This window comes from Saccopteryx bilineata, chromosome 1, assembly GCF_036850765.1.
Source record: "Saccopteryx bilineata isolate mSacBil1 chromosome 1, mSacBil1_pri_phased_curated, whole genome shotgun sequence".
In the NCBI taxonomy this organism is placed as follows: Eukaryota; Metazoa; Chordata; class Mammalia; order Chiroptera; family Emballonuridae; genus Saccopteryx; species Saccopteryx bilineata.
The window spans coordinates 201,492,902-201,508,009 of record NC_089490.1 but is presented as its reverse complement, the minus strand read 5'-3'; the positions used below and the strand labels follow the sequence as shown (position 1 = coordinate 201,508,009).

The 15,108-nt window shown below is 43.8% G+C and overlaps 1 protein-coding gene across 2 annotated transcripts in view; it reads right to left on the bottom strand.

Annotated features, from left to right (window-relative positions):
* The window catches only part of ANKRD50 (ankyrin repeat domain containing 50), a 31,836-nt gene extending 17,033 nt beyond the window's left edge, over positions 1 to 14,803 (bottom strand). The window contains exons 1-2 of one of the 2 annotated variants that reach the window (XM_066233515.1): positions 14,542 to 14,803; positions 12,115 to 13,053 (exon numbers count right to left, since the gene is read on the bottom strand). In XM_066233515.1, coding sequence (XP_066089612.1) covers positions 12,115 to 12,626 — 512 coding nt within the window. In that variant the 5' untranslated portion in view covers positions 12,627 to 13,053; positions 14,542 to 14,803. Of the gene's footprint in view, positions 1 to 12,114; positions 13,054 to 13,590; positions 13,848 to 14,541 lie in introns of those variants that run through there. The other variant, XM_066233526.1, reaches the window with a different exon arrangement.
* Between the last annotated feature and the right edge of the window lie 305 nt (positions 14,804 to 15,108).

Genomic DNA, 15,108 nt, shown 5'->3' with positions numbered 1-15,108 from the left:
ATTTGCTAAATTCTGGGTTGAGCTTTTCAAGAGTTGGGGAACTAAGCCAAGTGAGTCTCACCAGCATGTTTCCCACAGTCTGTGTGTTGCAGATAAAATTCTGCTCAAGGGAGGTGCTTGCTTTAAACTCAAACCAATCTCTCTCAACAGATCTGTTAGCATTTGAAGCTATAAAGGGGGAGAGGGGAGGACATAAAGAGTGAAACATAAATATAATCTTCATAAAACATCACGGTGGTTGACTCTTTCACAGACCAGCAGCTGAGCCAGCAGCAGACCAACAGTTGAAAATACTGCTATATAGTATCTTCTTAACTTTTTAAAATTCTCTACCAATCATCCAACCAACCCTCAAATTCTATCAAATATTGATATATACAGATGACACTTGTCACTTTTATTTTCTAATATATCCCAGTATTAAGAATGGCATCTGGTGCATTCCTAGTATCCAGTGTGTATTTGGTAAGTCAAGGAATGAATGAATAAACCAAAACAATACAAAACTCACAAATACATACACAGGCCCTTGCCAGTTGGCTCAGCAGGAGAGGGTCAGCCTGGTGTGGAAGTCCCGGATTCAGTTCCCATCAAGGTACACAGGAGAAGCAACTATCTGCTTCTCCACCCTTTCCTCTCTCTGCTTCTGTCTCTCTCACTCTTCTCCCACAGCCATGGCTCATATGGTTTGAGCAAATTGGTCCCTGGCACTGAGGATGGCTCCATGGCCTCCCCTCAGGGGCTAAAAATGGCTCAATTGCCAAGCAGTGGAGCAGCAGTCCCAGATGGGCAGAGCACTGCCTCCTAGTGAGCTTGTTGGGTGGATCCCGGTCGGGGCACATGTGGAGTCTGTCTCTCTGCCTCCATGCCTCTCATTTAATATATAAAAAAAGAAAGAAATACATACATACATTTGTGTGTGTGTGTGTGTGTATGCGCGTGCATGCGCATATGGGTATGTCTTGCTGTGGCAGTATTATAAGTTATTGTGAAAGATGAGCCAGCCATTCAACGCTCAACAAATGTTGCTGGATCAGGTAGAAAATAAGTTTTGAACTATTAAGATCCAAAAAGGCCAGCCATAAAGGAAATCATACAGAAAAAGACTGATATATTGATATTTGACTATGTTCATTTTTTATACTTCAAAACAAAAATTTTCACAGTATGACAGTCTACAAGATCAGAGATATTTAACATAGTAAGATATGTACTACTTCATATTGACTTCACACAACATAAAGAACTTTGACAAAAGAGCAAGTATTGATGACCTAAGTCAAGTCATGGCGACCCAAGTACACACTAGTACTACAGTGTCAGCTGAAGTGATTTAAAGGGCAGTTTGGTCCTATTGCACAGCTGAGAATGAATGCACGCACCTGTCATCTAAAATTTCACTTGTAGGAATCAGTTTTCACTGCTCCTGGAATGTGACCACGAGGGCACCCAAACGTTCTTAGCAGCGCTGTTATAAAGTTGAAAAGCTAACTACATCTTAAGTGAGTATCAACATGATAATAAATGAATCACAGCATAAAGAGTGGACTTATATACTACATATTAGTTAACGGAAACTGTGGATGCACAAGGAACAGCGCTGGTAAACATAGTCACAAAACGTGGCAGAACAGCTAGCCACACACCATTCATATGAAGCCATGGTTTTCAATGTGTGGCCTGCGGATCACTAGGAGCTTCCAATACTCTGGACCCTTTCAGGGTCACAAAATAACTTGAATGTCATTTGCCATTTTTGCTCTTGTTCTCTCTCAAGAATATAGTGGAGTTTTCTATAGAATGCATGCAGAAGCAGATATGATAATCCACCTGTCTTTTTTTAAGCCTAATATTTAAGTTTTACAAAATAGGTCTCGAGAATAAATTCAAAATGGATTAAAGACAAATGTTAGATGTGAAAATGTAAAAATCCTAGAAGAAAACATAGGCAACAAGACATTTGTCGCAGCAATATGTTTTCTGATGTATCTCCTTGGTCAAGGAAAACAAAAGAAAAAATAAACGGGGTTACATAAAACTACAGCAAAGAAAACCATCAACAAAATGAAAAGACAGCCCACTAAATGTGAGAACATATTTGCTGATACATCTGATAAGTGATTAATATCCCAAATCTATAAGGAACTTACAAAACTCAACACCAGTAAAGCCAAATAATCCAATTAAGAAAATAGGCAAAGGACCTGAATAGACACTTCTCCCTCCAAAGAGAACATACAGATGGCCAATGAATAAATGAAAAGATGTTCAACATCACTAATCATCAGAGAAATGCAAAACAAAACCACAAAGAGGCCCTGGCCGGTTTCAGTGGTAGAGAGTTGGCTCAGCGTGTGGAAGTCCCGGGTTCGATTCCCAGCCAGGGCACACAGGAGAAGCACTGATCTGCTTCTCCACCCTTCTCCCTCTCCTTTCTCTCTCTCTCTCTCTCTTTCTATCTCTCTCTTCTCCTCCCACAGCCAAGGCTCCATTGGAGCAAAGTTGGCCCGGGTGCTGAGGATGGCTCCATGGCCTCTGCCTCAGGCGCATCACACCCCAGTGGCATGGGCATGCTGGGTGTATCTTGGTTGGGCATGCAGGAGTCTGTCTCTCTGCCTCCCCACCTCTTGCTCAGGAAAAAAAAAAAAAAACCCACAAAGAAATATTACCTCATACCTGTGAGATGGCTATCATCAATAAATCAACAACTGTTGGTGAAGATGTGGGAAAAAAAATAACCCTTGTGCACTACTGGTGGGACTGGTGCAGCCACTGTGGAAAACAATATTTAATCACTGCAGTGTTATTTACAATATTTATAATAACAGTGTTATTTACCATATTGTTATTTACAACAGCCAAGATTTAGAAGCAGCCCAAGTACCCTTCAATAGAGGAATGGGTAAAAAAAAGCTGTGGTATGTTTACATGGAGGAATACTAGTCAGATGTGAAAAAGGAAAAAAAAAGAAATCTTAACTTTTGTGACAGAATGGGTGGACCTGGGAGTATTATGCTAAGTTAAAGAAGCCAGTCACTTCCTGTGGAATCTAATGAACAAAATAAGTAACTAACAAACAAAATGGAACCAGACTCATACATACAGAGAACAGACAGCTGTCAGAGGGGTGGGGGTTAGGGGCTGGGTGAAAATATGAAGGGATGAAGCAAAGAAATAAAAAGCTCATAGATAAATGGGGTGACAGATATGTAGTGATGTATTATGCCATGGTACTCCTGAAACCTAAGTCATTTTATTAACCAAAGTCATCCCAATAAATTCAAAGAAAAAATAAAAAAATAATAAAACAATGCCACTCTTTTAAGTATTTTTTGTTTCAGACAATATATTTATTCATTAAAATGGTATTTATGTTAATATGTAATAGGTTTATTATTAAATATATATTAATACGTATTTTTTAATTTAGCTCTTTAAATTTCAAATAAGCAAGTATTTTATAGATAACACCCACATAAACAAAAGTTCTCTGAAGTCCTATCTAGTTTTTAAGAGTATAAATGGGATGTGGAATAAAAAGGTTTGAGAACTGCTGATACAGAATCAGAAAGTATACAAAATTAAGAGAGGACCTCAAGTGTGTGTGTAAACATACACATCTGGCTATGTGGTCAAACTGCGGAGACTATCAAACTACCAAACATAAATTTACAGGAGGGGCCCCTGGAGGGTGTGAGCAGATCAGAATTGGGCAGAGATACCTGGGGAGCTTCCGATATGGATTATTTTTCTTTAAAACAAAAAAGAAAATCAGACTTAAAGTAAATGTGGCAAAATGGGTACATGCATGTTTGTTTTCCTATTTATTTACTTTCCTGCATAGCTGCAACACTTGGAGGGTAGCAGCAATTTATACGCCCTACAGATTTTTCTCTCCCACCATTTCTTGCCCTTTGTTGCCATCGCTCCTCCCTTCCAGTTCCCGTGGGACCCATGGGCTTGTCAGTGGCTTGTCTCTTTTTTTTATTTATTTATTTATTTATTTATTCATTTTAGATGGGGGGAGGGAGTGGGGGAGAAGCAGGAAGCATCAACTCCCATATGTGCCTTGACGGGGCAAGCCCAGGGTTTTGAACCAGCAACCTCAGCATTCCAGGTCGACGCTTTATCCACTGCGCCACCACAGGTCAGGCAGTGGCTTGTCTCTTTAAAGCACCAATTTAACAGATTCACTGAGACTTGAGCTACAAAGGTTTGTTTCTCCTTTCTAAGTGAATATGAATTTTAAATAACAAAATACAAATGATCAATGTGACAAACCCTAACGTTTTAAATGACAATATAGTTATTTGCTAATTCAAGAAATAGTTGCTGAGTCTCTCCTATATTCTAAACCCTGAAGATACGAGGTCATTCCAGAGTAGGCAGGAAGTCAAACTAAACAACTGCAGAAAAGAACTCCAGACATGAAAGATGCTGACAATTAAGAAAGAAACCAACCAAGTGTAATGGTGTGATTTAAGCAGGTGACCCAGTAGGGAGTCTTTTAAAGACTCAATGGACTGGCGAAGCTCTCTGGGGTGACATTACGTTGATACACCTAAGTGGTACCAGCCCAAGTAAGCAGACAAAGCTCTGCTGGCCAGAACTGGACGTGTTTCAGAACCCCATGAGGGCACGGAGGAACAGCAGTGAGCAAGGGTGGAAGCCGCCCTAGCTGAGGCCAACAAAGGCCAGGCAAGGGCTGGACAACGTAGCGCTCAGACTTCATTCTGACGGCAGTGAGAAGCCGTGGGCAGGTGTTTAGAACAGGAGGTACCATGATCTGATACTCTGGCTGTTCGGTGAAGGATACAATAGCACAGGACCAGTCTGGAGCCACTGAGCAGTCTCAGCACCAGATGAGGGGCAGCCGCATGGAGGTGGAGAAAGTGGAGGCATCTGCTTCACCTCGGACAGAACACAGCCGAGCTGAGTGAGTGAGATCGAGGAATCGAAGACTGCGAGATATTTGATGAAAATTAATGACTTCCTATTTAAAACACTATTTCCTTCGTTTGTATATGGTTAGCTATTTTCCCATCATTGGTGTATCACAGACCACTCCAAAACCCAGCGGCTTAGCCCAAAATAACAGCCACTCCCACTTCCTCCCGTGCCTGTGTGTTGATCTGTTCTGGACCTGGAGTCACACTGCGGGTTGGTCCACCCACTCCGCATCTTTCCTCCTCCTGGAACCAACAGGCTCAGCAGAGCACGGCCCTCTTGGGAGGGCAGCCCGGGGCCAGGCCCAGCCATTCCTGTGGTGGCGCTTGTCTGCTGACACCCCATTGGCCAAAGCACATCACGTGGTGGGCCACACCCGCCACGCAGAGCAGCACACCTTCCCCGGCAGCATCCTTTGCACAGGCGTGGGAGTGGAGGAGCGCAGCACACTCAAAATGTACGGCGGATTCTGCAGGATCAGATCCTGAGTCAGAATTGTGAAAGGTCACCGGCTTCTGCAAGGCTACAGATTGTTCAGGATCGCCACAGGGAAGACATAATATATATGCGGCTTTTTCTGGGCCTCAGTAGCTCCCACATATACACATGTGGTATGGTCAGAGATCATTAGATCAACCAGAGTAAAGACAGGCCTGCAACCAGAATACACTTCAAAGATTTTTAAGGGCAGAAAAATAACTTATTTTACTTCATAAAATCAAATTATTTTACATACTGTATAAAAATCATTTCAATTTTTTTAAGAAAGCAAAATTGCTGAAAATGAAATTGGAGGGCCAAAAATCAACAATCTGCAACATCTATAACAAATAAAAGGTCAGATCCTTCCTATGTAGGCGAGTTCTTACTAAATGGTAAGAAAAATAAGATTCTTTAGTCATCTCTCATCAGCATTAACACTAACTCATGTGCTTAAAAATATTTCTTGAAAGAATAAACAAGCTTAATATGCTTTGATGAGTTTGGAAACGTGATATATATACTTTAGATGGCGCAGAACCAAACTATCAAGAGCGCTCCAAGCTGAGAAATCTGAACGTGTGGAGGTTACCACAGGCTCAGAGGCATGACAGAAAGAAAGCACTGCTTCACGTGGTTAACTGGTCAACAGTGACCACTGCAGATGAGAACAGAGGGGCCAATGTCAAGTCGACCAACTAGGAGTATGTGTATAAAAATTCTAGACTAGGGTAAAAGAATTCAGGAAACATTCCAAGAAAAAAGTTCAATACCGTAAAATAAAATAGAATAGAGAACAGAGGACGCCCTCCACTGGCCCAGGGCAGTGCTTCTCAGACTCAACGTGCCAGGGACCCACTTGGGGCCTAAGCTGCAGAGTCCCAGTGAGTGGACCTGGCAGTCTACATTTCTAATGACCTCACAGGTGTTGCCAATATCATTGATCTTAGGATCACACTTTTAAGCTGAAAAGGTCTAAGAAATAAGAATAATTATGGAACAACTTAGATAACCAGTTTTCCCAGAATTCCAGATACTGATCAAGCTTCCCATGACACACCTTTTATCATCCGAAGTCCTTCTTTCTTAGTACTGACAAAAGCTGCAGTTTTACATTCTTTTGTGTTTATTTGTCCAACGTCTTCTCCCCCCTTAATTCAGTGTCCTGCTTGGCTCACCCTGCTAGCCTGTCACTCAGCGCAGATCTGGCACAGGGCTGGCACTGGAGATTTAAGCGAGGAATGAATGAGTCAGGGAACAGCGATGTGAAAGGGATGTGTTCTGAACACTGGAAGGTATGTGAGGGACACTCCAGTAAAAGACAGGTATGGATCAGAGTGAAAATAAAAGCTGTTGATGCAGATTTGATTGCTATCTTATTAGATACAAGGGTTGGTATCCATGTAAGTAAATACAATATTTGAAGAAATAGTATTAAGAGAGAAGATGGATGAAGTAAAAGCTTGTTGGACAAACACCCAGGCCCCATCTAGAGGAACAGCCACCAAAGAATATATACTACTCACAAAAATTAGGGGGTATTTCAAAATGAATATGAAGCAATAAAATATCCCCTAATTTTTGTGAGCAGAATAGTTGGGGAGGGGGTTCCAGAAATGAAAAGTAATTCTAAAATACATCATCTAAGGCTAAAGATAGATTGAGCAGTGAGTTCAGAAGCTACGATCCCTAAACAACTTTCTGTGACCGTGGAGAGAAGTCAGACATCAGTAAGGCGGGAAAAATAAGGCAGCGGGGAAGAGGCCCTTCGTACACACACTGGAGATAATATGTGGCCAAATATAGGGGGAGGTAAAAACACAGTGATGCTTTTTTCAGAGGAATAGGAAACATGTTCGCGTTTGAAAACGCCCATCCGAACCAGGCTGGGATATAGACACATATGAAATGGTCTCGGGAACAGAGGAACAGAGAATGATGTAGGGCCATCTGATTACCTTCTCAACCAGATCACATTCAAAGGAAGGAGAACCTAATATTGTTCAAACTTGGAAGGGAGGGAAAGAAAGACCAAAAATCTGGATATATATGTGAAATTTCCTGAATTGGGTAAAAAAACAATCAACCTGTAGAGTACCACTTTACTCTCTCTGGTCTAAAAAAGAAAAAAAATCTGAGTTATCAAGAAGTACTTAAATAAAACGATGGCCCAGCAAAACTAAGGATGTGGCTGACATTAAACAGTATAAATATGGAACGATATGCCAGTATTAGGCAGAAGTGATTCCAGGTTGAAGACCGGCTGGGCAGAGGACAGAGCATCAAGAACCCAAGGAAGTGCCCTAAGACAGGAAGTGCCCTGAGACAGGAAGTGCCTCGAGACCGAGACAGGAAGTGGGACAGAGAAAGCTCACCTAGAGTATGAAGGAAATGTCTTAGGAAGAGAAAGTACTGTTAAAAGTTGGAAACAAAAGACATTTCAGTGAAAAGTGACAATCTTAGATGAAAGGAAATGTAGACTTCTGATTATGAAATTATATTTATTCACTGATTTTATTCAAAATGTGAACAGTAGAGACACTTTTTTTTCTGAAGCTGGAAACAGGGAGGCAGTCAGACAGACTCCCGCATGCGCCCGACCGGGATCCACCCGGCATGCCCACCAGGAGGCGATGCTCTGCCCATCCGGGGCGTCGCTCTGTTTCAACCAGAGCCACTCTAGTGCCTGGGGCAGAGGCCAAGGAGCCATCCCCAGCGCCCGGGCCATCTTTTGTTCCAATGGAGCCTCGGCTGTGGGAGGGGAAGAGAGAGACAGAGAGGAAGGAGAGGGGGAGGGGTGGAGAAGCAGATGGGCGCTTCTCCTGTGTGCCCTGGCCGGGAATCGAACCCGGGCCTTCCGCAGGCCGACGCTCTACCACTGAGCCAACCGGCCAGGGTCAGTAAAGACACTTTTATAAGGTCTTTTAATCTGACAATACTTAAGAATGGATAATGACAGATATCTTAAATAATATTATTTGTTTATACAAGACAGATAATGGAAAGGGAACATTTTGCCTTGAAAATTCCCCACAACTGAGGGTAAGAAGGAAGCACAGTGCCAGTCCCAGTGTTCTTTAGCCCTTTACTGAGTTCGCCAACTCTCCCTGGAGCCAGTTCAGACAGAAGACAGACATCTGGCCACTTAAAACTATCTGGACCAGTGCCACATACATACATGCTAAGGAGCAGACAGCAGGTTAATAAATTAATAATCACTACATCAGTCTGGTCTGCATTTAAAGCTGATCCAAATGACAAAACATTTCAATTTCCTTTAATATGCATGGACTTCAGCTGTCTTTCAATTAGATTTAAACATATTCTAGATAGGTAAGTAGCATTATTCCAGTCATTCAAATGATAATCATTTAGCAATTACTATGTGTAAAGTGCTGTTCAAAGCAATATGGTAAATATAAAAAACCGGTCATGAATAATGTCATGAAGAAGCATATGCCTAATAGAAGAGATAACTGAAGCTATATGTATAAATAACTACAAGAGAAGCTAAGACCAAAAAGAAACACGTGCAGAACTAGAAATGTTCAAGGAGAAGTAGATAGATAAAACTAAGAAAGATTCTACTATCTAAGGATTCCTGTTCAAAATAAAAAACAAAGGTCAGAGTTCAAACTTCCTGTTTCCAATCTTAAGGAGCCATTGTTACCTTTAATAATTTACACAACTTTTCTGCTAGACTCTCCAAGTTTAGAACCATTCAACCTTAATCCTTCCACACAATATTATTCCATTTACATTTAATTTGTGGTAACCTTTAAGATGTTTAATGAACTCCTATCAACATCACACAGAATAAAACCTTTTTACTCGACATGGGGAAAATTGGTACCTGGAAAAATCACACCTGGTCTTGCAGATTGTTAAACAAATAAAAGTTAGGAATGATATCCACCACTGGAACAAAGGCTTTTATTTACCACATCCACCTAAATCTCCAGAAAGACCCTTGTGTTCAAGGTCTGTGGTAAGAGGGACAGCAGGGTCAGAAATGAGTTTCTGGTTGGATGAAACAAATGGCCATTTCAGTGTTCCTGTAAACCGGGCACAAGACCCACAACCACTGCCCCATCCCCCCTCGGTCCCTGCCTTTGCTCCTTCTGTTATAATGAGTTACTTTGATATCCACCTTCCTCCAAATACTGTTAACTCCTTGAAAACAATGATCTTCTTTTACCAATTGTCTACCTATTGAATTACATCTATTCCTGCCTAAACAAAATACATTCTGATTAAAATTCTCAAAAGGACCTATTTCCCACTCAGTCACACTCATTAATAGAGCCTACAATAAAACTTGACTATTTGTTCACAAGCAGAGACCTAGTTCATCTAATACCACAGACCATGCAAAAATGTCTTAACTTTGAATTGTGTTCTCATTTGCCCACAGTTATAGTAGAGCTTCAAGGTCATAAAGGAAGTATGTATGTAATGAATTCACAGAAACAATTGTTCCAATACCAAAATTACCTAATTTATTTAGTATTTAAGTACTTTAAAGATTAAAAAAACAAGTGACCTAGGTTTTTGAAAGATCCAGTAAGAGATTAAGTTAGAGTAACACCATGGTCCAAGTAGAAAGACTAGGTTTTCTCTAGCAAAATGTAGAGTGGGAATACAAAGAGTTCCTGTAGTTAGCTCCCTCTGTCAATCAGATAAACAGTACTGGTGTGGATTTTACACACAACTCCAGTCGTGTGTAATTGGAACTTATTTCTCTCTAATTAGTTGATAACTAAAATTTGCACAGGAAAAAAAGAGTAAGTTCATTTCAGTAGAAGGATCTTTTTCAGGAAAACCTGTAATATTGTGGATAAAGATCTGCTGAGGGTCAGAATCTTTGCAGAAAAAGCATTAAGTCACGAGGAGGAAGAGTTGTTTATAGACAGAGACTTGAAGCCTCTTATAAAGTAAAATTTTATATTAAAGACTACATTATTGATTCTCTACAGAGCGATTCCTTTTGAACACTGTCCATCAAACCTGGCATCTCCTAGTTGTGCCACAGGCGTAACTAGCATATTTCCTCACTGATTTAAGAATGATATCATAGTTATAACCCAGACTTTGAAGGCTAGCAGCAAAAAGAGAATAGATTTGACCTGAGTTTTACTGGATGGCACTTACACATTTAAAGTTCTACAAGACTATCACCCCTTTCAAAGACACTACCTTTTAATAAACCCCTCACCTGTTTGAATTCTATACCACTATTCTTATTGATCATTCCAGACTTACCACTTTTCACGTATACGGGTGACCTGAAAACTACACTCAAGCCACAACTGTGACACACTTCTGTTCTACACAAACTTCAAAACTATTCTTCTTCCCCTAAGTCCTCCAAATCCAAAGAATCTCTGTGATTACAAACCTGTAAACATACCCTTGTCTTTCAAATCCCAGCTCTGCCCTTGACTAGCCTGTCCGCTTGGACAAATTACTTAGGCTCTCTGTGCTTGTTTCCTCATCTGTGAAATGGAATTAGTAATCCTCCCTCCCTCAAAGGACTGTTACGAAGATTAAATGATTTACTATTGGCAAAGCACTCAGAACAGTGACTCACACCAAGTACTTGCTACTATTATTATTTTCAATATACACCAAAATTCGGAGATTTCATACCATTAGATCTGAGGACTTAAAAAGAACAAAGTAATTCAACTCCTGCTCAGATGACTCCGAGAAACAGTCCCACAGACAGAGCCCACATACAGACACACTCACAATAACCCTCAGTGCAGAGTACACCTGCATCTTCTGGGAAACCAACTCGCCTGCAAAGAACTATATACTGCGTGGGATAGAAGTGTGTGACGGAATGACTAAAGCAGTAGTGAACAACAGCAAGCACAAATAGCAATTTGTCTCCTCTTACACCGAGCAGAGTGCTGATATGCAAAAAATGCTTTTCAAAGAATCATTTTTTTCCAAACATTTAGAATCTGGTAACCACTCTGAAAAACAACTTAAATCACTTCCAAGACCAATCTTTTTACAATGGAAAAATGCTTAATTGAGATGAGAATTATTTTTTATATCACTTCCTAAAAGTACTAAGGTGATGCCAAATTTTCATTATATTATAAAGATAACAAACTTCAAAATATTGCTCTATTTTCATTTACTTGATAGATGAATACATCCCAAAACACAAATTTTCTTCAGATTCTCTATGGCTAATGGTCTCTTTAAAAAGAGAACTTCTCTTATTTAAAGGACTAATACTATAACCAAAAAAGATAGTCGATTCTATAAATTTAGAATTCCTCTAAAATTCAGGGCCACTTATAGTTTGTCTTTCCTAAAAATACAGCCTGATTTCCAGGTAGCTAAATGTTCTTCTCTACCATAAGGATGGATATCCCTTACCAATTACGAGTAATATTAGAAAAGAAAATAAGTAATTGGCATAAATTTGAAAAATAATTTGTTTCTACAGTGCTTCAAAATCTTTTAAACCATACCTTGTGCAAACAAAGTTTACATTTTGTCTCTTTCAACATTCAAATAAACAGGTTTATTCACAACCACAGGTTACCCTCCCCCCCCCCCCAACTGGCAGCAGCAGTACAGGTACCCCACCCACAAAGTTAAAAAACAATCAAAACCCATTTTAAGTTTTGCATAGAAACTGGAACACAGTGATATTCTTACTGTTACCTTTTAAATGCTTCAGCTGGGTTCCTCTCACATTCCCCAGGTTGTAAGAGGCTTTGGACTGCTGGGTCCCTTAGTTTGTCCTCATATCCCTGGAGAAGTCCACTGCGGCAGATCTGGGCAACAAGACCTCTAATAAACTCTCCAACACACAGCGTGTCCGAGTCCTGGGCCTTGCAGAAGTGAAAGGCCAGGGCCTGGCGATGTAAACCTCTCTGCAGGCCTGCAGGCGAGCTTGGCCACAGGAGCTCAGTACACAGGGCGGTCTTCCCACTGCCAGGCCCTCCTACCAGCAGCACACCCCAGGCAGCTCCCTTCCCGGAGGCAACACTAGCATGACTCCCAGAATTCATTAAGGCGGGCAGTGTGTTGACAGCGCTGTTGCAGCAGTTAGTTTTCTCCTGGAGGCAGTGCTGAAGCTTGTGGAAAACCCACTCCCTACAGTAAAACTGCTTCCCCTGCAGTAAACTCGTTTGAGCCATTTTGCAGACTTTCTCTTCCCAAGGATTAGTCATAATAGATTTCTTCTGCTCAAGTCTGGCTAAAATCAGGATGCATCAACACAGGTCTCTCCAGCCATGAGGCTGTCACTTGCATATGAGGTTGACTTTGATGGGTAACCAATTCCAATAAAATTCAACAGCCACAGAGTGCATTTGTCAACAGAACTGCATGACTTTATTTGGCTCCTTACTCTTAATTATCAGTGGCAACTGTATCAGTTTAATTGTTGAACTGGTGAACAACTGCCTGGTTCCCAGGCTCTGCAGCACTTTTTCTAGATCTTGATGGGTCACATACATCCGTGGTTACAGTTGGAGTTTATGTGATTGTGGAACTTTCAAGTATGCAGATGAGACAGTACATCTGGGACACTAGAGAGAAAGCCGTCTCTCAACTTGTACCAAAGGCTCCTCCAAATTCCAAGTGTTAATTCTGTATCTGAAAGTTAGATCAGAGAAGGTGTCCATTACAGTATATGTCATCTGAGAGATTCCACTGATACAGTAGGTAGGTAGCTCTATACTTCTGGTTGAAGGACAGCCCCTCAAAAGTGAAGGGCTTACCACTTCCAGGCGTACGGACCACTGCCAGGGAGACAACTGTTAGACTATGGTCTCATTGGGCAGAAATGACAAGACACTGTTAACACCTCTTAATTCAAAGCATTCATAAAATGCGTGTCTTATGACAGATTCTTAACAGGTTCTATCAGATGTCCCAGTAATCAATTCCCACAAGCGACCGAAATGAAACTGACAAAAACATCTTAGTGCAAAAAATATATCAATATATGTTAAAAGGTTATCAAAGAATACAATTTACCATCTATTTCATATTCAAAAACCCACATACGTCATTTTTGGCACTTTCAGAAAGTTGGACCCTTACCCTAAAATCCTGATTACATTTTTCTTTCTCTATTTTTCTCCATCCATGGTTATGCTTTCCCAAAGAGCTACCTTTTAATCAACTCACCCTAGATTTTTAAAACGTCAACTGTTAAAAGGTTAAAGAGACGAGGTGCCCGTACAGTAAGACCCTGAAGCACCTAACCAGAACGATCTTGATTTTTACACTAGAGCTCCGGAGAACAGCGCCGACTAAGAAAGCTCTGGAACTGGCCCAGTCCAGACAGTCCCAAAGACTCTGTTTCCGCGACAAGCCACGCTTCTTTGTTGATAGTTTGCAAAAACCTAGGGGATGATTCCCAGGGCGGAGGCTGGATGCCAAGGGGTTAAAGAAAAAGGAAAAATAAATAAAAGGTGGGGAAGCGGAGGTTGATCTCACATGAATGATTAATCCAAACACAAGTACAACGTGAATCCTTCCTTGCCGTGCGCCAAAGGGGGAGGATTTGGGTAGGGGGCGAGGGGTGCAATCTGCTCCCGGGGCCGGGGCCAGGGCCAGGCTGCCGGGGACGGTTCCTTCCGAGGCCGCAAAGGGAGAACGAGGGAGCAGCCCTCGGCGCCGGCGGGCGTCCGCCGACAGTTCCAGCCGCCGGTTTTAGCTGATAGACAAAAGGCATTCCGGCATCCCCGGCGACAGGGCCGCCTCGGCGGGAGCAGCCCCACGGAGCCCCTGGGGGGCCGCCTCGGAAAGGCCGCGTAAAGAGGGGCAGCCCCCGCACCTAGGTCTTCCCTCGCCGGGGTGGGAACGCCCCGCCAGCCCGCCCCGCCCCGGCACTGGGGTGTGTCTTTGGAAGGGGGAGGGGTGCCCACGTCCTTGCCAATCCCGGCCGAGGGGTCGCCTCCGGGTCCGCGTCCCGCTCCGCTCCGCGGCCCCCACCCCGCGCGCCGGATCGCGCCCCCGCCCGGCCCTCGCCCTCGCCCTCGGCGGTCCCGGCGTGGAGAGAGAGCGCGTGGGCGGCTCGGGTCCGCGCCGCGGCCGCAGTCCCCGGGCTCCCACCGCCGCCACCGCCCCAGTTACCTCGGCCGCCTCCGAATCTCAGCCTGAGACACTAGCTCCGCGGAGGCGCCGCCGTCGCCAGCGCTCCCGGGACTCCCGCTGCAGCCTCCGGCTCCGCCCGGCTCCACGCGCGACCCCAGCCCTCGATTCTCCGCGTGGACCCTGGCAACTGCCAGGTCCAGCTGCCCGGGCAGCCCGGGTCGCACTTCTCCCAGCCCCCACCGGCCGGCCGCCGCCGCCGCCGCCCGGGCAGTGACTGTCTCAAGCAGCCCCGGACCGGCCGGCTCCGCCCCGCCCACTGGCGGCCCCGCCCCACTCGCGGCCCCGCCCTCCGGCACAGGCCCGCCCCCTGCCCGGCCCGCAGCCTTTCTTCGCCGCCGGCTCCGCCCCTTGCCCCTCCCCCACAGCGCGGCCCGGCGGCCGCCGGTGCCGGGGCTTGTGTGGCCGCTTGGGACCCGCTGGCCGCGCCGCCGGGAGACCTTCCTCGGGCGGCCTCGGGGCCCCGCCTCTCCCGGGGCGGAGGCTGCGTTCTCACGTCCCCGTGCTCACGCGAGTCGCTGCTCCCACCCACCCCGCCACCGTTCGGCC